The 25,435-nt window shown below is 52.6% G+C and overlaps 2 protein-coding genes across 3 annotated transcripts in view; both read right to left on the minus strand.

The window, feature by feature from the left end:
• Positions 1–5,705, minus strand: part of KNSTRN (kinetochore localized astrin (SPAG5) binding protein) — a 10,652-nt gene extending 4,947 nt beyond the window's left edge. The window contains 5 exon segments of the mRNA XM_007131141.2: positions 1,168–1,215; positions 2,097–2,226; positions 5,240–5,334; positions 5,498–5,630; positions 5,633–5,705. Of these exon segments, the coding sequence (XP_007131203.2) occupies positions 1,168–1,215; positions 2,097–2,226; positions 5,240–5,334; positions 5,498–5,630; positions 5,633–5,705 (479 nt within the window).
• An 8,039-nt stretch (positions 5,706–13,744) lies between these two features.
• Positions 13,745–25,382, minus strand: DISP2 (dispatched RND transporter family member 2). 2 transcript variants are annotated; one of them, XM_024117419.2, is made up of 8 exons: positions 25,270–25,382; positions 19,966–20,295; positions 19,642–19,671; positions 19,369–19,492; positions 18,980–19,095; positions 18,739–18,866; positions 18,274–18,371; positions 13,745–17,020 (listed from the first exon to the last, which is right to left on the minus strand). In XM_024117419.2, the coding sequence occupies exons 1-8, from the start codon at positions 25,380–25,382 to the stop codon at positions 13,754–13,756; spliced, it is 4,206 nt and encodes a 1,401-aa protein (XP_023973187.1). In that variant the 3' UTR covers positions 13,745–13,753. The 2 variants fall into 2 exon arrangements, with proteins under 2 accessions (XP_023973187.1, XP_023973185.1); XM_024117417.2 differs by having other exon boundaries at positions 19,642–19,863.
• Between the last annotated feature and the right edge of the window lie 53 nt (positions 25,383–25,435).

Raw genomic sequence — 25,435 nt, forward strand, 5'->3', positions numbered from 1 at the left:
TATATACAATGGAATATTACTCAGCCATAAAAAGGAACGAACTTGGGTCATTTGTAGAGACGTGGGTGGATCTAGAGACTGTCATACAGAGTGAATTAAGTCAGAAAGAGAAAAACAAATATCGTATATTAACACATATATGTGGAACCTAGAAAAATGGTACCGGTTTGCAGGGCAGAAATAGAGACACAGATGTAGAGAACAAATGTATGGACACCAAGGGGGAAAAGTGGTGGTGGTGGTAGTGTGATGAATTGGGAGATTGGGTTTGACATATATACACTAATATATATAAAATAGATAACTAATAAGAATCTGGTGGCTTCCCTGGTGGCACAGTGGTTGAGAGTCTGCCTGCCGATGCAGGGGATACGGGTTCGTGCCCTGGTCTGGGAAGATCCCACATGCCGCGGAGCGGCTGGGCCCGGGAGCCATGGCTGCTGAGCCTGCACGTCCGGAGCCTGTGCTCCACAACAGGAGAGGCCACAACAGGAAGAGGCCCGTGTAATGCAAAAAAAAAAAAAAAAAAAAAAAGAAAAGAATCTGCTGTATAAAAAAATGCAAAAAATCAAAAAAAAGTAATAGCCATTATCATCATCAATATTAAGCCTTTTCAAAGTTCTGAGTCCTTCTTGATAGTATTTTGTCTTCAGAACTTTTAAGTCATGCCCAAATGACAGATGTGGAACGAAAATCTATTTCTACAAACTTTTCAGCTTATGTTATTTCTGTCTGCAGAACTGCAAAATGTCCAAGCAAGTCTCAAGCAGAGAAAGATGGATCCTTCTCCAGAATTTCACCAGCAGCAGCAGCAGCAGCAGCAGCAGCAGAACACTCATCTCGAAATCACTAACCACACGCAGGCTCTCCCATCCTGAGGGCTTCCCGCTCCTGCTGATGGGCCATAGCTAGGTTGGGGCAGTGGTCCTGGCATGGAGCCCCCAAACTCTTGTCAGGTACTCAAGATGGTAGCATCACTGATTCTTGCCCTGACAGTGGTTCTCAAACCCGGCTGTGCCTCACCCCTGAAAATCCCATCTAGATTTCTGGGGTGGCACCAGACTCCAACACAGTGAAACAAGTTCTGTGAGGGATTCTGATGTACAACCAGGATGGAGCTCCACTACCCTAAAATGGTGGCCAGGTTTCATCTACCCTGACACTCACCTCTTCCTGATGTTCCTCCTGGTGGCAGTGTCTGTAGCTTTCAGCTGCCTAGAGAAACAAAAACAAATCAGGATGTTAACTAGACTTACTGCGGTGATCATTTTGCAATATATACAAATATCAAATCATTATGTTGTACACCTGAAACTAATACAATGTTGTATGTCAACTATACCTCAATTAAAACAATAACAACAACAAAGAAATCAATTAGAGAATCACGGTACTGTTATTACTGTTTTTTTTTTTTTTTTTGGTATATTTGTCCAGGCCGTGTGCAGCATGTGGGATTTTAGTTCCCTGACCAGGGATCGAACCCTGTGCCCCCTGCAGTGGAAGCACAGAGTCTTAACCACTGGACTGCCAGGGAAGTCCCAGGCAGCACAAGCTTGAGAAGCTCTGAGGGCCCATGCACTTTTGTTTCAGCCCAGAGTACTGAAAAAAGCATATGAATAGGGCACGGGCTCCCCTCCTGACCACCTCAACAACCTGACACACCTGATTCTGCTCAAGACAGTGTGGCTACTTCATGTCAACCTCACTCACACGGGAGCTGAACACCAGGTAGAGGGACACACATGCACACTACACTGGGCTGGACTGCTCAGAGCAGCAACCTAGGCTAACAGCTAGGCCCCACCCACCACGACTACCCCTTAGGGCTGGTTTGACTGCAGTGCTGCTATTTGTACACTCAGAGCAAATGCTGAGAGAGGAAAGAATATCTCTTATTGTAACCCTGGCTGTGCCTCTTCTGACCTGATCAACACAGAGGGTTCTGACAAACAGGTCAGCGACGCTGCACTGCTATAGGCCACTGACTACAGGCCAATCCTTCAGATACCCCATGCTCTCAAAAGCCCTAATTCTTGGTACTGAGCAATTTCTAGCTCAGTGTTCTAATTGGATACCGATGCTCTGACTCTCACCCATTGTCTCGTCTTGGTTTGATGATTTTTGTAACATCATTTTCTGAATCTCCTGAGTGAGGTCGGGAAACATCGACTTCTTTGGACCTAACAGGTAACAGGCTCTTAGAAGTGGCTCTAGTTTGTGCATCTGCAAAGGAAAACAAGAGGGTGGAATCCCATGCATCATGACCCAACAGTGCAACTCTATAAATTCAGAAGAATAAGACTTCTAGACCAATTGGGAATAGAAATCAAAATTCTTTAAATGTGACAGTACAGTGTGTTTGAGGGTAGCCAAAAGCTTGCTGATACAGCAAACTGAATGGCCAGAGGGTATAGGTGTGAAAGTGGAGATTCATACAAGCAAAGAGGATGAGAGGCAGTGTGGCCATCAGCAAGGCAGAACACAGCTGAGTCCTTCCTCACACAGCAGTTGAAAGGAACTATGTCATTCAGCTCCTACGCATTCTGCCCGCTCTCCTAAGGCTACACTAAAGCTGCTTCGAGTTTCAGCAGTTGCTTAGTTGTTTTGATCAGACTGGCTCCCTAACTAGTACTCTAAGAGACATCTTTGTGCCCCAGCATCTAGGAGAGTATCTGGCATATTAACAGAGGTTCAAAACCTACTTATTGAATAAACGGAACACGCCACAGTTTCATGGGTTATTTCACAGACCATCTCTAAACTAGCTCCTCTATTCTTCCCCTCTTCCATGCTGACTGCCTTTACCACCAGCCCTTTTAATCTGTTTATCCATCATTAAGTTTAGAGGCTTGTTAGGCTCCCTGTTTGGTATTCTGCTCTGATCCTGCTAGGCTACTGCCAGATAATGAGAGAAATGGCCCTGACATGACATTTTTCTTCCCCAGAGGAGAGCATTTCCCCCCTAGCCCTCATGCCAGCCCTCTACCACACACATCTCTCTACCACTTACATTCCATAGCAAATTCAAGTAACTTGTTCTGGAGTTAAGCACACACCCCCAGCACATGCACAGGATTCTTCTAGTTTATACTAACTTTCACTTTGTTCATTGTAAAATGGCTCCTTTAAGCTTGACCTAAATTAAGAGCCATAACAATTAAATCAAGCTGAAGAAATGAGGTACAAAGCACTGGATCACAGGGATTAGGAAACTCTGTTTGATAAAGATTTATTTTGATGACTAGCTGCACAACAGTTTGGAATAAATATGATTTCTCAGGCTAACAAATTATTTCATTTATAGGTACACTCAATCGGCACTTACATCCTATTTTCCCCTCTTACCCACAAAACAAGTATTAAAAAGGTTCTTTCTGAGGTCTCTGTTGGAAGTAAAAGGTAACTTTGAGTGCATGAATTTATCTTCTCCTCTCTCAAGTATTAATAAGTTACACACAATAAGAAATCTATCTCATGCAAAAAGGTGTCAATAGCAAATTGATCAAAATTAACACTCTTCATTGACTGGAATTGGTTTCAATAACCCGTATTTGTTAGATCCTAAGGACTGCATCATAGGAAAAATTTAGCAGGATTTAACAAAGACTATCTCCTTAAAATGAGAGATGCGAAGGAGGGAATTGGATGGCTGGTGTCAAGGAAGGGAAGACTTGTTTTTCACTGTATATCGTTTCCCCATTTTGGATATTTATTTATTTTGAATGTTACCTATTCAAAAAACTAAAAAACAACCAACCCATACCTAAAATCTAAAATCCTGAGAGGCAACCTAAAAATGTTAAACTATTGAGGTTACATATGATCATAAAGCTGGGACAAGGAAAAAGCAAAGAGATGAAAACTTCCAACTTGGCTGGGGAGATGCCAGTCACTCCCCACCAAACGACAGACTGCTTTCTAAGGGAAAGGCAGCGTAAGACCGGCTCCATTTCCTCCATCAACTCCTAGGTCCTACTGATGCCAGAATTGCCACTCAGGTGTTCTGAAGCAACATAGGACAAACACAGCCCTTTGAAGCCTTTGAAGTAAAGCCCATTTACTTCAAAGGTCAATCCTGCTACTGCTCATCAGTCAACTGCATGGAGTCATCTGGGAAGGGATCTTTTTTTTTTTTTTTGCGGTACACGGGCCTCTCACTGTTGTGGCCTCTCCCGTTGTGGAGCACAGGCTCCGGATGCGCAGGCTCAGCAGCCATGGCTCACGGGCCCAGCCGCTCCGCGGCATGTGGGATCTTCCCGGCCCGGGGCACGAACCCGTGTCCCCTGCATCGGCAGGCGGACTCTCAACCACTGCGCCACCAGGGAAGCCCTGGGAAGGGATCTTAAATAGCTGCTTCAAAATCTCCTACCACAGGTTCTGATGTTTGAAGCCTATTCTGTGCTATAATCTCTAGATCAGACAGCTCAACAACTGCAGACTTTAGGAGATGACTTTCAGCTGCAAGCCAAGTAACACAAAGCAAATGGCAAAGCAATCAAATACTGCTTTTATTTTTATTTATTTATTTATTTAATTTTTTAGTTTTTGACCACGCAGGGCATCTTGTGGGATCTTAGTTCCCCGACCAGGGATGGAACCCAGGCCCTTGGCAGTGAAGGTGCAGAGTCCTAACCACTGAACCGCCAGGGAAGTCCCAAACATTGCTTTTAACCATCTCTCTTCTCCCAAGATTCTCGAATACTAGTTAGGCCTGACCCTTCTCTCTCACTTCACTCAACAAATGTTTACTGAGAATGTACTATATAAGAGACACGATGCCCTTACAAATGTGAACCAGACACAGTGTGAACCCTAGCGCTCCTTAAGTATCTCGCTTTTCATATGACTCTCTTCTCTCTTCCCTGACAACAAACCCAGTCCCTCCAGGTCTGGAACTAAAACAGGTAAATGTTTAAAAAGGGATTCCTAGCTTAATGGGAATAATATTGTAGAATAATCAGCAACTTAAATCTAATTGGTGAATGCAGCAGAGTTCGGTTTGGGGGAGCAGGGGTACGGGTCAAGTCTAAATTCCCACCATGTGGCCCGTCCCCTAACTCCCATCATAAGCCTAGACAGCCCGGTTCTAGGGGAGTTAGGCTGTCAGAGCCGACAGAACCCCTTCCCCTGCCGGAGCTCTCCATTCCCAGCCACCGATTTGATCCCCCATACTCCTGGCCTGACTACCCGGGGCCAGTTCGCAATGCCCGGGGGCAGGGGCGGCGTGGACACCCACCTGCGGACAGGCCGCTGCTCAGCACAGAGGGGGGCTGCAGGGTGTACACTGTCTTCACCACGCTGGTCATCGTAACAAGGCGGCACGGCTGGGGCCTAGAAGGTACAAGGTGAATGTTACCCAGGAGTGGGCCAGGGGGCCCGAGCAGGCGGAGGGCCCCGGAAGAGCGCGACTCAGGAGAGAGAAAATCCTCCATTCCCAGCCCATCCCATCGGCCTCCCACATCCAGCCCAGTCTCCCGCCCCGGGAGAGCCGAACCCAGACGCCTGCTGCTCCTGCCCGCAGGCCTCGTCGCTCTGGTTCAAAAGACGCTCAGCAATAACTGCCGTACCGCAGACCGGGTCTGCCGCCTGGGTTTCAAACGGAAACTTCCGGTGGCCGGGAGGGAGGGGTGCGATGCGCTCTCTGTAGGCGGCCATGTTGTACGGAAGGCACTGCCGTGGGCGACGCCTTCGGGGGCTGCCATGCTGTACGGAAGATCCGAATCGAGGCACAAGCGTGAGCTTCCTGGGGATGGATGTGGAAGCTCCCAGGTCTGTGCCGGGTAGGGGAGTGGTGCGCTTTGCCGGCCTAAATGGAGCAATGAGTCATTGGCGTCTTATTCCGGCCTTGGGACGCAAACGCGGTCACGTTTAGAGTCCATGTCACAATCCTTCTCTTCATTTGGTCTGTGATTGTTAGAGATAGTGCAGGATACCGGATAGCCAGGAACACAGAGAGGGATGGGCAGAAAACTACACGTTACAGGGTGGAGAGTGGCAGGCGAGGTTTGGAGAGGGTCTGTGAGCTGAAATACTTGAAACACCTACCCTCAGTCCTAACTTTAATAACACTTATCCAGAATTTAAGCGGAGATTCAAAGCTACTCCTAGCGAACAGGGCAGGGTTCTCAAACAGTGCACTAATTCATTTCGCTCAACAAATATTTACTGAGCCACCTGCTAAGTGCCAGACCACAATTCTAAGTGGGCAGATGGGATGAGGGCAGCAAATATCAACACTAACCTGGGCTCTGCCCTCTTGGAGTTTACAATCCAGGAAACAGCAAACAAATAATCACACAAACTTGTCAACTATATCTCAGTTAAGCTGGAAAAAATATATATATATATATTTATCAACTATAGTAAAACTATGAAGGGAAAGTACAATGTGCTATGAGAGAAAAGCAGGGAAACCTAGTTTAAATTGCAGAGTCATTTTTTTTTGGCTGCGTTGGGTCTTCGCTGCTGCACGTGGGCTTTCTCTAGTTGCCGCGAGTGGGGGCTACTCTTCCTTGCGGTGTGCGGGCTTCTCATTGCTGTGGCTTCTCTTGTTGCAGAGCACGGGCTCTAGGTGCGCGGGCTTCAGTAGTCATGGCACGCGGGCTCAGTAGTTGTGGCGCACAGGCTTAGTTGCTCCGAGACATGTGGACCAGGGATCAAACCCGTGTCCCCTGCATTGGCAGGCAGATTCTTAACCACTGTGCCACCAGGAAAATCCCAGGGAAGACATCTTAAGTGATGTTTGACTGACAGAAATGAGTAGGAGTTAATCAGATGAACAATGGGGAAGAGGAGAGCAATGCAAAATCCCAAGGTAGGAATGGGCTTTTCCTAGAGGGACTGAAAGATGGGAGGCGAATGGTACTGATAAAGCTGGAGAGATAAGAAGTCAAATGGCAGTCTTTGTAGGCCAAAGGGAAAGAGAGTTGTAGTCCAAACGTAAAGAGATTTTTTTCCTTTTTTTTTTCTGAGATTTTTTTTTTCTTAAGGGTAATTAGAAGTAATTGAAGTATTAGAGCAGGAGAGTGTCATTCAATTTATATATATATATATATATATATATATATATATATATATATATACACATATATTTTGGCCGCACTGTGCAGCTTGTGTGATCTTAGTTCCCAACCAGGGATCGAACCCGAGGCCCTGGCAGTGGGAGTGCCAAGTCCTAACCACTGGACTGCCAGGGAATTCCCCCATTTATATTTTTAAAAGTTCACTCTGGCTATATACACATATATATTTTGGCCGCACTGTGCAGCTTGTGTGATCTTAGTTCCCAACCAGGGATCGAACCCGAGGCCCTGGCAGTGGGAGTGCCAAGTCCTAACCACTGGACTGCCAGGGAATTCCCCCATTTATATTTTTAAAAGTTCACTCTGGCTACTCCATGGAGAATGGATTGAAGGGGATCAAGAGCAGAATGAGAGAGACAGTTGGGAGGCTACTCTCATCATTCAAGTGAGAGATGATGGGGGCTTGGCCAGGATGGTGGTGGTGGTAGTGGAGATGGAAAGAGGCAGACACATTTAAGACAGCTTTTGAGGGCAGAATCTCAGGACTCAGTGCTAGACTGGATGTGGGGGAAGGAGGAGTAAGGGGGAGGGAGATCTTAAGGATGACTCCCAGGCTTGAATAATTGTGCGGATAGAGTCATTCTTTTGTGTTGGGGAGAGGTTTAGATTTCAGTTTTGAACACGGCAAACCTGAAATGCCTTTGAGACATTCAAGTGGAGCTGTCAAGTAGGCAGTTGGAAATACAAGCCTTGAGCCCGGAGGAGAGTCTAGGTTGGAGATATACTCTTGGGAGTTATGGGTATACATATGTATTTAAAGCTATGATATTGGATGAGATCACCAGGGAAGAAATGTACAGAGAGCCTTAGGACCAAGGACAGGGATGGCAGTACTCAGAAGCTGCAATGATTAGAAGGTGCCAGCCAAGAAATCTGATAAAGAGGTGCCAGAGAGGTGAGAAGAAAATAAAGAAAGGGTGGTGTCCTAGAAGCTGGGAAGAAGGAAGTGGTAAACTGCTGAAAAAGGGAGTGATAAATTATTGAAAATAACTGAAAGGGCAAGCAAGATGAGAATTTAAAAGAATCCATTTAATTTAGCAACAGAGAAGTCATTGGTGTGTACAAAATCCTGCAGTGAATAAACTCATGCATATGGTTTCTCACACACACACAAAAATCACTGTTGAGTATCAGAAGAGGAATTCTGGTGGAGAGGCTGGAGTGGAAGCCACACTGGAACAGATTGAAAAGTACACGAGAGACAAGGAAGCAGAGATGGCGGGTGCAGAAGAGTTTGTCTGTGAATGGAGTTAGAACAATTGGGCAATAACTGGAGGTGGGTTGTGGGGGTCAAGGAAGGGTTTTCTTGAAGATGTAGGTAATACTGGGTACATGTGCCTATGGGAGTGAGCCAGCTGAGAGGAAGAAAAGGATGCTTCAGAAGGGAGAAGGGATGATCAAAAGAGCAAAGTCATAGAGAAAGGGGCAAGGGAGATGGTACCTAGAGTAGCATCTTCAAACTCCTTTGTGCATGTACCCTCACAAAAAATATATTTTTAAAATGCACCCTCTTCATTTTTAGTTGATGCCTAAATTATTTCATAATTTTAAATAGTTGTAAAGGACGTATTTTCTGCTTGTTGTATATTGTGTATGCTCTTTATTCATTTCTAAACTTTTTTTCTCTTGATGTTTCATTTTGGATAATACCTATTGCTATGTCTTCAAGTCCACTAATCCTTTTTTTTTTTCTAAAACGTCTAAACCATTGATTCCATCCAGGGATTTTTTTTATCAGACATTTTAGTTTTCATCTCTACAAGTTCAATTTGGGTATTTAAAAAAATATATATATATATTTTTTTCTAAGTCTCTACTTAGCTATGTGAACATATGGAATACAGTTATAATAATATTTGGATATTCTTGGCTTTGCTCTCTCAAGGACTTCCTCAAGCAGAGCATTCTCAAGCAGTCCTTTTATTTGTTTTTCAGAAAATACTGCAGAGGGAGATGCCAGAGTAGGAGTCAGAATGAAGGAAAGGTCAACTGGGAAAGCGGAGGGTGGGGAGGCGAACTTGCCAACCTAAGCCTCCTTCTTAGGCTGATCAATATGAGGAGAGGAAAATTATGAAGAAGGAAGCTCTTGAAACTGATTCCCTTAAAACTATCTGTGCCCACCTACCTTCTAGAAAGTGTTCATGTCTCTGTGGGAATGCAAGCCCTAGTTGAAGGCCTCTGATGCAAAGTGTGTGAAGCCATTGATGGGGCCATTACTGCTTCTTTCTTTGTAACAGAAGGGATGGGTTGAGAAGCCAGTAGGAGCACGGTAGGTGAGTTGGGGGCTTGGTGCCTTGAAGGTGAGCACATTTTGCTCTGATGCCTCCAGGTTTCTTTATGAATAATGAGTTTTTTGTCTACTGAAAGTCGGGGTGCAGGGAGGTGAAGGACATCTGATGTCTGAAGCAGGTAAAGAAAGTATAAAATGATCATTGCAAAGAATGGAAACTAGTAACTGGAATGGAAGCTAGTTAGGCAGGGCTGAGACTGCAGGTGAGGTTGGTGGTCATGGATTCAAATCTACGTCAGTCTGCCCAGCTGAGTGATATTCGTTAGCAATCCTGAAGCTATTGTTTGATGTTTGTGAACTTGGTAAAATGTTGATCTTTTCTCTATGTTGAGGTCTAACATGAATAACCACACAGAGGCCTCATGATAACAAGTTTATCAAGGTCCTTCCAGGGCTCTTCAGCGCAAGGTGGCTTGGGACGGCCAGCCATTTACATAGCACACAGTGCCTCATCTTCCCAGTGAATTGAGTTACAGCTTCTTCTCTTAAGCATAAACACCACTACACCTTGAGTTACTGTTGTCCCTGTGAACAAGGGTGAGGTTAGAAAGTGTAAGGAATGTCTGTTTCTCCCACCCCCAAGCAAATCTTTTTTTTTTTTTTCAAGCAAATCTTGATGCATGGCATGGGTGCCAGAGAGCTTGTCATTGCCCACATGTATTATCAAAGGCCAAGATAAGGCCACCACGGAAGAAAAGATCAGAAACTATCCAGTATGTCCTCTTTCCTGGTACCCCTCCCCCACCTCCCTGTCTTGTCATGCACTGGGAGGAGGAGGAGTTAGTTGGAGGGGGCTGAGGGCAATTGGCTTATAAATCTCCTGTGAGATGTCTCTTTCAGAATCAGGCTCAAGCTGAGATATTGCCTAAATATCATGGTATGGGATGTGCCCATAAAATCTAAGATTCTGCCCGTCAAATCAATCTCTAACATTGTCACCAAAGTGCCACAGCCATGGAAGGATGGGTTTCCCCATAGTGACAAACTATTCCAAGTTACATTCTTAAAACGTATGGTACACATACTCATGCTCTGGGTGTGAGTTCAAGGACCTGTGGCACAAATAGGAGAAATGACCTCAAGTCCCAAATGAGTGTTAATGCAGTGTCTCAGTGTTAAGAAACCATTTCTTGAATTTTCCAGAGCCACCGTGAATGCTTTGGTTTTCCCTTGCCTCACAGCATGCATCTAAGCCTCTCCCCACATGTGTCCAGGGCCATACACTCACGGTAACCACCCATAATGATAATAGATCTGCTGAAACTCAAAGGAAATAGAAAGTGCTTCAAATCCCGCTTTCCCAAGTTGGGGCTAGAGAGGCGGGCGGGATTACCCACTGCTGTGGGAAGCCTGCTCTTCGTTCGGGCCACTCTGGGTGTGAGGTGCTGTTTTGGAGGACCACTGGGTTCCTCCAGTCCTTTGGGCCCGCTGGTGTAAAGAACAAATCCAGTGGGTGCCTCGGCTGCTCTGACTCATCTGCCTTCCTGAAGGGTTGTGTGGCCACAGCCTGCCAGAAGGGGACCCTGCGGAGGGCCCTCAGTTGTGCCCAGATCCCTGATGCCCACCCCAGACACCACTTCATGCTCTCTCGAACATTTCACTGGTTGTGTTCAGGCCAAGCTCCTGAAGCTCCAGTCCCAGACATCAACGTCTCCCCCTGCAAGACATGAAAGAAAAGGACCTGTTCCTCCGCACCTTTTCGTCCAGGGCCCTGCTGCCTTCCTACAACACGGGGCAGAAGAGCCGCGGTGAGTCACTGAGAGACCACTAAGATGCTGGACTCGATTTGAGTCAAGGCCAGACTTTTTTTTTTTTTTTTTTACACGGTACGCGGGCCTCTCACTGTCGTGGCCTCTCCCGTTGCGGAGCACAGGCTCCGGACGCACAGGCTCAGCGGCCATGGCTCACGGGCCCAGCTGCTCCGTGGCATGTGGGATCTTCCCGGACCGCGGCACGAACCCGTGTCGCCTGCATCGGCAGGCGGACTCTCAACCACTGCGCCACCAGGGAAGCCCAAAGCCAGACTTCTGCTCGTGCTCAGTAAGAAGGGCTCACCTTGTCCTCCCTCTGGCTGATGGTCCCAGACGAGACCAGAGCTCTGTCAGCCTGGCTGTGTGATAACAGAAGGATATATAGTCCATGGTGCAGAGAAGCCAGGCCAGAGAGGCTGAATTCTACTCAGACATGAAGACAGGTCCCAGCGGACCTCCAGGGAGATGGTCCGAGTTAGTCCTAGTCACTGTCTCTCCTTTCTGGTGTCAGGAGTCAAATGGGTATCATTATCTTGCAAAGGAACCGACATAACCGGTCATTTCTGCCCACGGTCTTCTGTCTCTTCCACAACGTCCATATTTTCATTGGGGTTCCGGCCTCACTTCTTATGGGTTACTTGGAGTGGGAGGTAGGGCTCAACAATACAGGAAAAAACCCCAAAACACCCCCTGATTTGCCTCCAGCTCTGCCACAGACTGTCTCTTTGGCCCTAGAAAAATCCTTCCCCTCTGTGATACTCATCCATAAAATGACCTGCATCAGTGGTTTCACACCACATTCTTCAGAGCCACCAGGAGCTTGAGGGCTTCCCCAGGGTCCCCTGAGAGGCACAGTAGAAAGGGAGGATTACCTGGCTCTGTACTCCCCCACCCCCAGCACCCACCAGAGTGGCTGCTTTTTATCTGCTTTATATACTGTTTCCACACAAGGATTCTTTGAAGAAAGGATCCTGAGGCTCCAAAGTTTGAAAACTGCTGGAATAAATGATTGTTAAGGTCCCTTCCAGTTTGAGATACTTGGACTTCTAAAGCCCAGCGCAAGTCGTTCCTCCTCCAGGAAGCCTTCCTGGTTACCATTCCTGGGTACTTGAGCTCCAGCAATAGTCATGGTGACAGGCCTATGGCCCTCAGCATGTGCTGCATGCTACTATCAGTGACCCATCGATGCCTGCATGTGTGTGTGAGCTGTTTCCCCAGCTAGAGAGTAAGCTCCTTAGGGCAGATGTCTGATTTTCCCTCCTTGCCTCTGTCCCCGTGTAGTGCCATTGGCAGAGTTGGTGTTCAGTAAACTTGCTGAAGTTCCAGGTGTCATGAGCTCTCATTTGGGATAAAACCTTCCAGAGAGACCCTTTGCTTTGGGGAGGGGGCAGTCAGCCTTTGGTCTGCTGAGTGCCCCTAGAGAGACCTGTCTTTAGGCTTCTCAGCTAGAGCTGGAGGGAAGCACGGGGGAGATGGGGAGGAACTCCAGGCTTGCTCAGAATGTAGCTCTTTCTGGAGATGGAGGCCTAAAGTGGGGAAGCAGGGGAGTTTACTGAGAGGCACCTGCGAAGGCAGGTTGTTAGAGGGTGTCAGAGGCCAAAGATCAAGACAGCCACGGGCCAACGTCCCCGGGGCAGGTAGACAGGAGGAGAGTGGCAGTTGTGGTGAATTGAGTCAGGAAGCCTGTTCTGCCATTTACTAGCTATGCGACTTTGTGTAAATCACTTAACCTTACCTAGTCTCAGTGTCTTTACCTGTAAACTGGCGGCAAAAGGACCTGACCAACTGTAGGCTACCCCATACAGAAGTGGTGAGATTTCCAGTCCACAATGGGTGTGGAAGTGTTCTGCAAGCTAAGATGCAGGACGTAAAGGACTTATTGTTGTTAACAGGGGAGAGGACCCTTCCATGTCAATGCAGCTTCCCATGAGGGACCATCAGCAGTTTAGGGATGCTCTGAGGCTGACCATTCCTCCTCCTCCTGCTTCACTTCCAGCAGCCATCTCTGCCTGGCCCTGACAAATTCCTGGTCAGACTGAGGAGTGTGAGGGGCGCAGGTAGTTACGGACAGAGGGCCCAGCCCAATTCTGGCCCAGAGAGGATCCCAAAAGAGAAGGAAGTGTCCTGATAAAAAGCCCCTGAAAGGTGTGAGGTCCAGGAGGCCTGCTGAGGTTTCCCAGGGCTGTTTTGGTTGGTGAGGTGCCCTGGCAGGGTCCCAAGGACTGGGTCCCTTAGTCCCACTGAACTTCTTGTCACTTGGCATGGGGGCCAGGCCAGCCTCCCCTGATACATGGAGCTACACCTGTGGCCTTCCCCCTTCCAGAGGGTGGGTCCCGGTTGACACTGTGGGGCAGATGAGCCCTTAGCAGGTCACAAGGAGAGCTGGGTGTTTCACTCCAAAGACCACCCCCCCCGCCCCACCCCCCCACTGAATCCTCTAGATGTGGGGAGGAAGCAGCAGCCCCTACCAAGGCTGGATCATCTGGCAGCGTTTAAAATCCACAGCTGGAGAGTGAGACCCCTCCACGCTGATGTGAGGAAACACCAACAGGCTCTAGCCTGCTGCTGCCCCTGCCTTGTCACCCCCGACAAGCTCTGGGCCCCAGTCCGGCCTCTCGCGGCCCCCCTCAGCTGCTGTAGCCTGAAGTGTGGGTGCTGGGCCTGCGCACCCAAACGTCTGGCAGATCTGGCTGGCTGTTGGGCAGCACTACAGGGCTGCCATCCCCTGGCCCCCCACGGCCCTTCCAGGACGAGCTGCTTTGGTGGGAGGTGGGCAGTGATGGATCGTACATGGTCTCCCTCAGCGCCAGCCACAGTGTGTCCCGCTTCCCATTCAGCTGGCCCCGCTCAGGTACTGTGTGCTCAGTTTCACCCAGGTCCTCTGGAGAGGCACCCACGGAATCTGGCACACGGGCACTGGGCTCAGAGGTGCTTAGGCAGGTCTCGTCAGAGACGCTGAGCCCCTCCAGGGTGCTGGCTGAGGAGCAGAGGCAATCAGGAGGCTCTAGGACCTGGGGCGTGGGCTTGGGGGAGTGGCCTGGGGCTTCCGGTGATGCCTGCACAGGCTCAGCCTTCTGCCCTTGGGAGTCCTGCCTGGCCCAGGTTTGGGGGCTGGGCCCAGCCTGCTTATAGGGGGAGGAGGTCTGCAGGGCTGGGCACTGGCTGAAGAGCGCCTGGTGGTCCAGGAACAGCTCCCTTGGGGAGGTAGGGGCTGGTGGGAGCCGGGAGCAGCAGGGGCCATCATGCAGCTGTAGATCCTCCGAGAGCACTGAAGGCCGGTGGGACAGCTTGCTGGTGGCTGTACTAGTGTCAAAGCTGGGACTCCGGCGTCGCGCCAGGGGCTGTAACTCATACTGCTCTGGGCAGGACCCAGGCGCCCCTCCCACCGGCCCTGGTCGTTGGCGGCCTGCCTTCTCCCCACCAGGCTCCCCAGTTCCGACATCCCACGGCAGGTGGGCACAAGGCCAGAGGATTTGCCCACAGTTCTTCTCTGGTCCAAAGAAACAGCAGAGAGATTGGAAGAAGAAGCTGGCGAAGCCACAGCTGACGCACTTCACCATCATGAGGACGATGCCCAGCTTGCGATAGAGCAGCACTGAGGCAGGCAGCATGAGCACACCGGCGGCAAACAGGGCTGCAGCCCCCACTGCCGTGGCGCAGCTGGTCTGGCGCAGCGAGAAGGCCACGCGGCTCAGGCGGTCAGGGTGTGGGCACAGGTGATAGGAAATGCAGTAGTTGACGGTGAAGTCGACCGAGAGGCCCACAGAGGCAGAGAGAAAGAGGGCCTCAGCAGTGTTGAGCTGCCACTCGAGTAGAACCAGGAGCCCCACCGTGAGCAGCACGGTGCCTGCCACGGCTGCCACAGAGAACAGGCTAAGTGGAACGTTCCAGGTGCCCAGCAGCAGTGTGGCAAAGGCCAGCGCCAGGGCCAGGCCCAGCACCACGGCAGGCTCGGTGCTCAGGCTGTGCTGCAGGCTGTACAGCTCCAGACGGCTGGTGAACCAACCCCGGCGCAGGCCGGGGGGTGCCCTGCCCAGCTCTGCTGCCAGCCAGTAGCTGACCTCAGTGTAGAAGTGGTGGGCCTGGCTGTAGTCTGGACTATACTGGAAGTTGGTCTGGAACTGCAGGACCAGGGCGGCCAGGCCGCCCTGGGTATTGAAGCGGGCTCCCAGGTCCCGGGTGCTCTCGGGGCCTTGCTCCAGAGCCATCATCTTGAGGCAGTGCAGGAAAAGCTGGGGGGCCCAGGGGAAGACCGAGTGGCCACAGCAGGGGCCAGGCCCCAGGCGGGCGCAACCGGGGCTCTCCATCCAGCGCCGGAGGGCCTCCACGAAGCACAGTGTGGGCCAGCCCTCTGGCTGGGCCCCAAAGAAGCTCTGATTCCGAGCTCCCTGGCAGAGTGCCAGCAGCCAGCGCTGGGCCTCAGGACCGCTGGCCGAGAAGGCAGGGTCACTCACCAGAGAGCTGTTGCTGCGAGGGTCCAGGGGGTCGCCAGTGTCCACCGGCAGGATGCCCCACACCAAAACCACAGGCATGTGGCCGCCCTCGCCCTGAGGCAGCCGCTCGAACAGAAACTGCTGACGGTACTCGGCATCGAAGCGTTCGAAGGGGTGGCTGGGCCGGAAGACCTGGCCGCGGGGCGGTGGCAGCGTGGGCAGCCGCAGGCGGGGGCTGACGCCGGCGATGTAGGCACCCCCCGCCGCCAGCGCGGCGAACCAGCAGATCCAGATGTAGCGGAACTTGATGACGCCGCAGGGCAGGAGGCGCTGGAAGAGCAGGCGCGAGGTGCTGGCGGCCGCCCTCCGAAGCCCGCGGAGCCGCCGGTGCAGCACCAGCGCCAGTCGCCGGGGCGCGCTGCCGCCCCATGGGCCGCGCGCCCGGGCCGCACAGCCGCGCGCTAGGTAGCGCTCGTGGAGCACCGCGGAGGAGGGCAGCCAGGCCAGCGTGAGCGCCAGGTGCGCCAGCACTGCCGTGCCCATGTAGAGCGCGAAGCAGCGGACGGCGGGGAGGCGGCTCAGGTAGCTGGCGTAGAAAGCCGCACCCGTGGTGAGGCCTGAGACGAGCAGCAGGTAGCCGAAGTGGTGCATGGTGCGGCCCACGCGCTGCGCTAGCCCCCCGGAGGGCAGCTGGCTCTTGCTGAGGCGCCAGAGGTCGAAGAATATGAGGGTGTGGTTGGCGCAGACGCTGCTCAGCAGGACAAGGGCCGCCAGATTGACGAAGGGGAAGTAGGCCATCCGGAAGGCCACTCGGTAAAGAAAAAAGGCAAGCAGCAGGGAGCCCAGCACCCCCAGTAGCACCATGAGTGTGAGGAAGAGGGAACGCAGGTAGAGGGCGATGCTGAGGAAGATGGCGGCCAGGGCCAGTAAGGGGTACACCGTATCCTGGGCCAGGTAGTGCCTCAGCAGCTCCTGCTTGAGGCCCAGGTCCATGCCAGTGATGGATGTGTAGTTGTCGGAGAGGCCCCAGGGCACGGCTAGGCGGTCCAGGTAGATGCCCATCATGGAGGCACCCTTCGGGGTGGGCAGGAAGAGCAGGCTGTACTTGAGGGAGGGCACCTGGTAGTCAGCCGTCTGGGGACTCAGAAAGTCCCTGTCCAGCAGGAAGTGCAGGAGTTGGTAGACAGCACTGCTCCGGGAGCACTTGGTGGGAACCTGGGCACAGCGCGGGGGCTTGTCCTTCCCGGGTCCCAGACAAGAGGGCACCAGGGCACCACGGTGATAGTAGAGGGCACAGGCCCGCAGCAGGGCCAGCGTGCGGGCTGTGTCGGCTTGAGTAGTGTCCAGGCAGGAGGAACGATTGGAGAGCACAGCCACATAGTTGCCCAGGGACCAACTGGGGCAGCACTCGTTGGCTGCTGTCCGCTGGCACAGAGCCCCAAAGCTGGTATGGGAGCGGACCTATAGGACACACACAGCAGGAGAGAGCTCAGGGGCAGTGCAGGGGCCCAGGTTTCCCCAGCGCTGTCCGAGGCCCTCTCACCTCCTTTCAGGCTGCAGGGCAGAGGCAGAGAGGTATCTTGACTGCCCAGCAAAACCTGACCGGTCAGGCCCAGCTTCCTGCAGCTACATCTTGACTCCATCAAAGAGGAGCCTCAGGAATGCTGCCCCAGGCCTCAGCCTGAGAGGTCTTGCCCTAAGGGCCCCAGCAGGTCACACACCCCAACTCTGCACTGCCTGAGACAGGAGTAGGAGTGGAAGTGGCAGCCACAGATGGAACGGGGCCAAGTGTCCAGGGAACTGGACAGGTGGGAAAAGTGGAGGCCAAAGCATTCCAGGATCAGGATCACTGCCAAGCCCTAGCCCCGTATCTCTGTCCACTGGTCTGCTTAAACCTTGTGAGGGATAGGGCTGTTTCTTTTTCAGACCTCATGCCTGTTTTTCTCTCCCACCCTGATGCTGACATTACAATAGCTGGTGTAGTTATAGAGAATGCCAGCCTGGGAATCAGAGGCCCTGTACTGCCGTCAACCGGATGTATGGCGTTGGGCCTGAGATCATGGTGACAACAGTAACATTTATCGAGAGATCACTATTGTCAGTCATTATGCTATATTTTTTACAAATTCTACCTTGTTTCATTGTCACAACACCCCTATGAGGAAACTACCATCATTCCCATTTTATATATACAAAGACCGAGGCACCAAGAGGTTGAGAAATGTGTCTGAGGTCACAGAGCCAAGGAGTATTAGAGCTGGCCTTGAATTCAGGCATCTGACTCCAGAGCACATGTTCTTTAAGCCTAGTGGTGTTCACATTGTTTTTAGCAGCGAAACTTTCTTCAGCTGTTATAGCACATGGTTCTCCAGTTAGCATGACTGGATCTGCAGCGCTTGGGTTGATGGGGGCTGGGGGCCTTGGGCCGGGGCCTGCTCAACAGCTCTTGAGGCTCCTTTTCAGGACCTTTCGAAAATCCCCAGGCTCTGCAGGGTCCGTCTTCCAGCACCTGTGTCTTGGCTCTTCTGGAAACAGCTGACTCTTCTCTCCCGGCCAACCCATAACCTCTCAGCAGGGTTGCAGTAATTTTCTAAGCAGGGAATGCTCTCTCCTAGTCCAGGCTGGGAGTCCTGGCTCAGCTGTATTTCCTTATGATCAGGTCCCTGGTGTCCCTGGTTCCCCCCCAGCCCCTGGCATCTCCCTAGCCAGCTCACCTGATCCTGTTCCATGCGACACATGGAATGGATGGCGTGCAGGTTCCACAGGCTGCCCGCTGAGGTGGACATGAACACCAGCTGTGCATAGCTCTTCTCTGCAACACACCGCCCAGAGCTCACCCTTTGGCCCCAGGTCCTGGGCCCACCAAAGGGAAGACGCTTACCCAGGGCCATATGAGGTTTAGATTCCCAGGAGCCTGAAACCTGTGCCTGGCTGCCTGATCATGGGCCTGCATCCCTCACCTATGGCACACCCCCATCCAGCTTGCCCCTACCTGGCTGGAGCACCTGAGACCTGCCTCATCCTCCCAGCTGTAACTCAACTTCCTGGGCTTGAATGTGACTGGCCAGGCTCCTTCCCCTTCTGTCTGCCCAAATTTGTTCTCCTGGGCCCTCCTGTTCTCGTAGGTGGGGAGGGGGTAACCACCATTAAAGCCAGGAACTGGCCAGGCTGCAGCTTACCAGGGGGGCCACAGAAGAAGCTCTCCTGCCCTCTGGCCTCCAGGGGCTCCACCATCCTCCGAGGCCGGACCATACCCTCCTGGGCACTGCTCCAGGGTGTGGGGCTCAGAGTGGTATGGGGGTTTGAGCTGAGGTAGAGAGAAAATCTATGCCAGGCCCTCTGACCTGCCTTCGGCTGCTCTCTGGAGACCTCGTTCTTTCCCCGGTTCCCCCCAACAGTGGAAAGATGGGAACCCATTACCTGTTCAGCTCAAGGTCTGGAGAAAGGGAAAGCAGCTTCTTGGGGCCTGTGAGGGACTGCAGTGCTCTCCAGACCACTAGCTTGCGCCCAATGTCCGTGTCCCGAGGCTCAAAGCCCTGCAGGGAGGAGGGCAGAGTAGATCAGGCCAGCAGGAGGGGGAGTTCTCCTTCTCCCTTCTCGGCTCTGCCCCTTTGGGTCCCTGGAGCAGGGAAGGCTGGCCTGCCTGCCTGGATTGTTGGACACGAGGATCACCTCTATGCCATCTCCCAGCTCTCTCTGGAGAGCCCACTGCTGCCGCCCCACTCCCAGCTGGGCCACTCCAATTTTCTGCCCCAGACTGAGCTGAGGTGGCCAGGCCTGGGGGCCCATCCCTCCCCTTGGTCCCTCACCAGTAAGGGCTTGGAGAAGTCGGGTAGCTGGCCCCCCAGCAGTCCAGCCAGGGTGCAGAGGAGGATGACAGCCAGACACAGCAGCAGCACGGCCACTGGCCACTCAGCAATCAGCTGGGAATAGCTGGGAAAGAGGAAGAGATCCCACATGAATTAGCGTTGGGTGTGACAGCAGGGAATGCAGGAGCTTAGAAGCCACCAACAAGGGATGGTGGGGCTAAACTGGGCACTGGCCTGGTCACCCCTAGGGCTCCAGAGAAGGCCCAGGCCTACCTCTTTGGCATCTGGAAGGCCCGTACCTGCCTGTGGAAGAGAAGAAAAGACACTTGCTTGCTAGAGTCCTCTTGTAGGGTGGGAGGTTGGGATGGGGGTGGAGGATAGAGGAAGATGGCATCAACCCTTTTAGGCTTTCCCACTCCCAAGCTCCAACGCTTCCTTCCTCTTCCATCCAGGCTGCCTCCTCCATCAGACGCAGGGGACATCCTGGGCTGCCTCCTAGTGAAGGAGTCCAGAGCCCGTGGTGGGGGGGGTCTACCCCACTTTTAAGCCCTGCCCCACCTTCCAGGGCAGCTGGCAGGCTGCTGGACCCCTCCTTACCTGACGCTGACCACGTGGTGCTGCACAGATGCTGGCTTCCAGGCCCCATCATGCTGTGAGGGGGCTGGGGAAGGGCTGAGGCTGGAGCCATGGGAGCACAGCGCTGCCCGGTCCCCAAGCCCTGGAAGGGAGCTGCCCCCCCGGTATTCCTGTGGTGCCCGGGGATAGGTAAAGTGGGCAGGGGCCAAGGGGCTGGATGGGCCCATAGGATGAAGGGTGGAAGTTGCTGGAGGGGGTCCTGAAGAACTGGAAGGGTCCTCAAGGGGGTAGCTGTGGAGGGCGCAGCTTCTCTCTGGGCTTGCCTCAGGGGCCGCAGCCTTGCTCTGGGACCTGGGGAGAGAGGAGGCAGGGAAAAAGGGTGGGAGACAGCGGTGGTCCACACTGTGCAGCAGCCTTGCTCAGTGAGCTGAGACGGACGGGGCTCAGGCTGTTCTATTCCTAGGCCTGGGGAGAGGCAAGGAGGGTGGAGGCTCTGGGTCTACACCCCCAGCCGACTTCTTGGGGTTCACTGCCTCATTCACTCATCTGCCCATCCATCTCAAAACACATATGATCTTATTTACTCCTTTAAAAACCATACAGGGGAAGTACTTTCCTTCTTTTATAAATTTGAAAACTGAGGTTCAATGAGCCCTGAAGAGCTGGGCCTTGAACCCAGTTCTGACTTGCAGCCCTGTGCTCTTTCTGCTGTAGTTAGTCTCTTCATCCTCTTGTCAGACGTTTATTGAGCACCTGCTGCACTTTTGTTCCCACCTTAGAGCCTTTGAGCTTTCGTTGCCCTCTGCTTGGGATGTTCCTCCCCAGATAATTGCACGGCTCACACCATTACCTTCTTAGAGAAGCCCTCCCTGACTACCCTCTCTAAATAATCATCCACCAACTCCCATCCCCCTACCTACTCTATTTCTTCCTAGCATTTTCCACAACTGGACGTTGTATTATATATTGTCATGTTTACTGCCTGTCTCTCCTATGGAACATGAGCTCCGGGAGAGCAGGGCCTGGTGCGTTTGTTCATGTGTGTACCCAGTGCCTTGAGCAGCACCTTGCACACCGAAGGTGCCCCAGGGATGTTTCTTGAGTGAAGGCTGAGTGCTGGACGGGCTGCTAATAGTGGTGCCAGGATGAATAAAGCCCAGTCCTTGTCCTCCGGGCACTCATGGTAGGTGGGTGATGTGCAGGGGCCACCGTGTTGAGTGCTGTGAGAGGGGAAGTCACACAGGGCTGAAGGCGCCCAGAGGAGGGCCCAACTTTGACAGGGGTGGGGGGGTCAGGGAAAGCTTTGCAGAGGCAACCACTGCCTTTTCACCAACCCTGGGCCTTGGGGCAGGAGGTTTGCTCTGCAACGGTGTGCACAGTTGGGAGAGGGAGTTGGGACCCCCAAGGAGCTTGCCAGGGAGGAGTCAGCAATAGATTTCTCTTTCCAAATTACACATGAGGGCAGCACTCTGTGCATGGACCCAGCCCCACTCCTTGGGTGCAGGTAGAGGTGGAGTCCCACCCCAGGGGCAGGATTGCCAGACGTGGGACAGGAGAGGATGGCCACAGAACAGAGTGCCTGAGGGCCATGGCGTGTTCCCAAGGGGTTCTGGGCCCTCCAGCGAGTCTCCTTTCTTCCATCCGCCTGCTATAACTTGCATAGCTCCCACGGGAGAGCCAGGTCTATGCCGAGCAAACCCTGGCTTCTAGTCTTGCCTGCTGCACTGCTGAAGGGGCCGTGGGCCAGAGTCCTGGCTGTGGTGGCAAGTGGTCATTGCCCACAGAGGCTGGATTCTGCCCAGAGACCAAGTAGAGGAACTGGAAAGAATAGGCAAGCTCCTCCTCTTCCTCCCAGAAGGCTGGATGGCAGACAGTCAGGGGGTGGGGTATAATTCTCATGCTTGGACTAAAATAGGGGAGCAGTGGAGGTGGGATCCTGGCTCCATCATCCTTTAACTCTGGGGTCTTGGGAAAGACGCACAATTATTGGAGCATTGGCATCCTTGTCTGCTGAGTGAGGGTACGATGATAACGCCTCCCTCTCAGGTTTAGTATGGGCATTAACTGAGGTAACACATGTGAGGTGCCTGGTGTGGAGCCTGGCATGTGGAAGACATTTACTTTCCTGCCTTTTCCCACACTCAGTGCTGCAGGGAGTGTGTAGTTTAAGAAGTATATTTATATTTACAATTTGACCTCTTTAGGCACCTCAGATAATATATCTCCATTTGAAAACTTCTCACACCTTGAGAATCTCACTACATATATACTTTTCTTTTTGTTATCCAGAAGCAGCATCAGAATTTGTTTCATGATTTAAACCACTGATTTTTTTTTCTTATTAACTCAATACTTAGAAAAATAGGAATTTGACTAAACTTGTTCTCAAGCAAGACCTCAGATGACCCCATAAAGTTAATGACACAGCAACCAGTGTCCCTGCAGATAAAATAGCTTATGGGCCCATCACCATGGGCCAAAGGGAAGCTGGAAAAATGACCGGGGTTCATGTGTATAAGTGTGGACATCTACTTCTTTACGATTTTTATTCTGCAGGTCTTTGTTGAGCACCTGCCACATGCTGGGCACTGTGCTTGTTCTGGGTTGGATCCTGAAGGCATGAAGGTGACCCATTAGTCTTGGTCTCCCTCTTTAGAGCAGGGCCTGCTTTCCACAGTCAGGAGGGTGGGGCAGCCAGGGTGCCTATTTCAGCTGCACACGGTCTTAGAGCACTCACTGAGCTTTGGGCTTATCCTAGGAGCCAGGCCCCCACTTGGAGTGTCAGTTTCTTTTTAATTAAGGGAAGCCAGCACTCCAGGGCATGCTGGCAGAGAACAGGAACTCCAGTTGTCCTTAACCAGTCTATCAAATCTCATAAGCCACCCCCTTCCTTAGCAGGCTCCTGTTCAAGGGGGATTCCAGCATCCACCATTGGTTTGCTTCTACTGGGGTCTCCCTGGCCCCAGCCCCTTCCTCTCAATCCCTTCTATCCCTCTCCAGGGACCTAGGATCAGCTGCTCCCAAATCTCACCCTTCATGACTGTGCTCATCATTGTGAATGTGGCAGAATTTGAAACTTTCCACATTCCGACTGCTGTAGAACCGGGAGTTTGTCTTGACCCTCCCAAGGAGAAGAGCCAAACTGTTCTCAGAATAAAAGCTTTCTCCTGCCAGCCCCTGCCCTCTATTTTCAGGAGACCTAGTAATAGTATGAGTTAAGCACCCCATGCCTTGCCTCCCCAGGGGGCTTTCATTCTCACCCTCTTAGTTCCATGGCTCTGACTGGGATGAGCGATTTCCTGGGCCACCTGCCTGGGCCCACTGGTCTGTAAGCTAAGTGATTGGGGCAGGCAGGTAGGTTAATGGAAAGTGATGACACAGGCCTCACTCATGGCCAAAGTCACAGCAGTCAGGGCCTGGCTAATAGTGCCCCAGACACCTCTCTTGGGAGCCCCGTGAGCGGAAAATGTACATGTGTATTAACCATGCCCCCAAGTCCACAGACACGTAGCCATATGGACATCCATGTGATCCTGTGGAGTGGCCAGGACAGATGAGGGAGCAATTCATGCCACTAGGAAAATAAAAGGTAATTTTAGGGGGCTTCCCTGGTGGCGCAGTGGTTGAGAATCCGCCTGCCGATGCAGGGGACATGGGTTCGTACCCCGGTCCGGGAAGATCCCACATGACGCGGAGCAGCTGGGCCCGTGAGCCATGGCCGCTGAGCCTGCGCGTCCGGAGCCTGTGCTCTGCAACGGGAGAGGCCACAACAGTGAGAGGCCCGTGTACCACACACACACACAAAAAGGTAATTTTAAAAACACAAAGAATGAACTATTTCAAATTGCCCTGTTGTCAATGCATTAGTAAAGGTGTGTTTGTGTGTGTGTGCGCGCTATCTTATTCACTCCCCAGAGTGCTACTTAGTTCAGCAGGAATGTATTTTTGTTTCTTGGATTGAAATGAATCCCTTTGCCTGATTTGTCCAGGGTCTCTGGTGAAGTGCAGAGAGGGGCCAGAGGTCTCAGGGAGTTGCTAGAAGAGAGCAAGTGATTCCTGTGCCCAAGTATGACCCCCATGTGCAGGGGAAGTGAGAAGACCAGACAGGGCTAATCCTTGGCAAAATATCCAAGGCAGCAAATGACTCTCCAGTCCCTTCTAGGGATGCTCCTGGCCCCTGCCCTGTCCTGTCACTGTCTCTGCCTTGTCCATACTTGGCTTTTTGGTCAAGCCATAGTCCCAGGAAGCCCCCTGGTCCAGGGAACATATTAATCCTGTGTACCATCCCGTTGAAGAAAGTTCTGTGGCTTTCAGACTGAAAGGTGGCTAAATCTACCCAGGCTGATGTGTCAACATAGAGGGAAGAAAACATTTCCCTCCACTTGTGGGGTCTCCTCTTCACTCAGGTACAGAATGCACATTTTAACTGGGGCAGTCTGGAGACAATGTGTCCACCTCTGCTTTTGCCCCCAAAGAACGCTTCCTATTTCAGTCCAGGCAGCAGAGAGAGGCGGTGTCATGTCAGGTGAGGGATTCTGGGGGCGGCAGACCAGGCACGGCACAGAAATTGCGCCATATTGCTACCTGGCTGGGCTGTTCCCTCACACATATGGTCGAGGAAGGGAGAGGAGAGGCACCAAGATCTGGGCCCGCAGCGGGAAGATGTTCCTTCTGTCCCGCCAGCCTGGTGCTCCTTCAGGGACAGTACTGACCGCAGCCTGAGCCTCAGAGCCTGCCCACGCAGCGCCTCCAAAGAGTGCAGGTGGCTGCCACACGTGGGGACTCGAGCCTACACGTGCGCAGCTGGCCATGTGGGGCAGACTGGAGACAGACGGTGATGGACAAAGACAGACCCTAGCTAGGAGGCCGAGTGTCTGCCCTCACCCCAGGACACACCTTGGCGAGTCTCCCGTCTACAGTACAAGCGCACCCTCGACCACATTGACTCGCTGGAACCCGGACTGAGGTTGCTGCAGGCTTGGCGCTTACAGAGAAGATGCGGGGGCAGGGCCTAGAGGGAGGGGCTCTGGAGGCCGGAGGGGCTGGGGATACCGGGGCCTTAGAGGAAAGGTAGGAACAGTGGGTGGGGCAGGTCCTGGGGGCGGTGAGGGCTAAGCGGGCTGACAGTAGGGGGTATCGGGAGAGAGAAAATTGACCCGGCAGAATGAGGGCGTGGCCAGGGGGCAGGGAGTCTGGAGGCCCCAGAAGGGGCTCTGGGAGGCGCTGGGGACTGAATGGGACGACATATGGCGGCTACTGGGGATACCTGGGGCGGGGATTCTGGGAAGGTCTGAGAGCTGGGTGTGCGGAGCAGTCCGCCCCTACCTGTCCGGGGAGCTGCCGTCTGGAGCCAAAGGCTCCCCCTCGGGCCGCTGCTCCCCTTCCGGACCCGGGCCAGGAGCCGGATCGTTGCTGCCGCTGCCGCTACCGCCGTCCATGCCCGTGGGCCGCGCCGCTGTCCGGGAGCTGGTGCTGAAGCGGCGGCGGCGGC

The sequence above is a fragment of the Physeter macrocephalus genome, unplaced genomic scaffold (assembly GCF_002837175.3).
Source record: "Physeter macrocephalus isolate SW-GA unplaced genomic scaffold, ASM283717v5 random_190, whole genome shotgun sequence".
Taxonomy (NCBI): Eukaryota; Metazoa; Chordata; class Mammalia; order Artiodactyla; family Physeteridae; genus Physeter; species Physeter macrocephalus.

What these genes read in the sequence shown, in the direction of transcription:
- DISP2 (XM_024117417.2), bottom strand. Translation starts at nt 25,382, where the DNA reads ATGGACGGCGGTAGCGGCAGCGGCAGCAACGATCCGGCTCCTGGCCCG. An exon ending in CCAGACCTTGAGCTGAACAG is followed by an intron (nt 18,867 to 18,979) that starts GTAATGGGTTCC and finishes TCTCTACCTCAG; the next exon opens with CTCAAACCCCCATACCACTC. An exon ending in CTTCTTCTGTGGCCCCCCTG is followed by an intron (nt 18,372 to 18,738) that starts GTAAGCTGCAGC and finishes GGTGTGTTGCAG; the next exon opens with AGAAGAGCTATGCACAGCTG.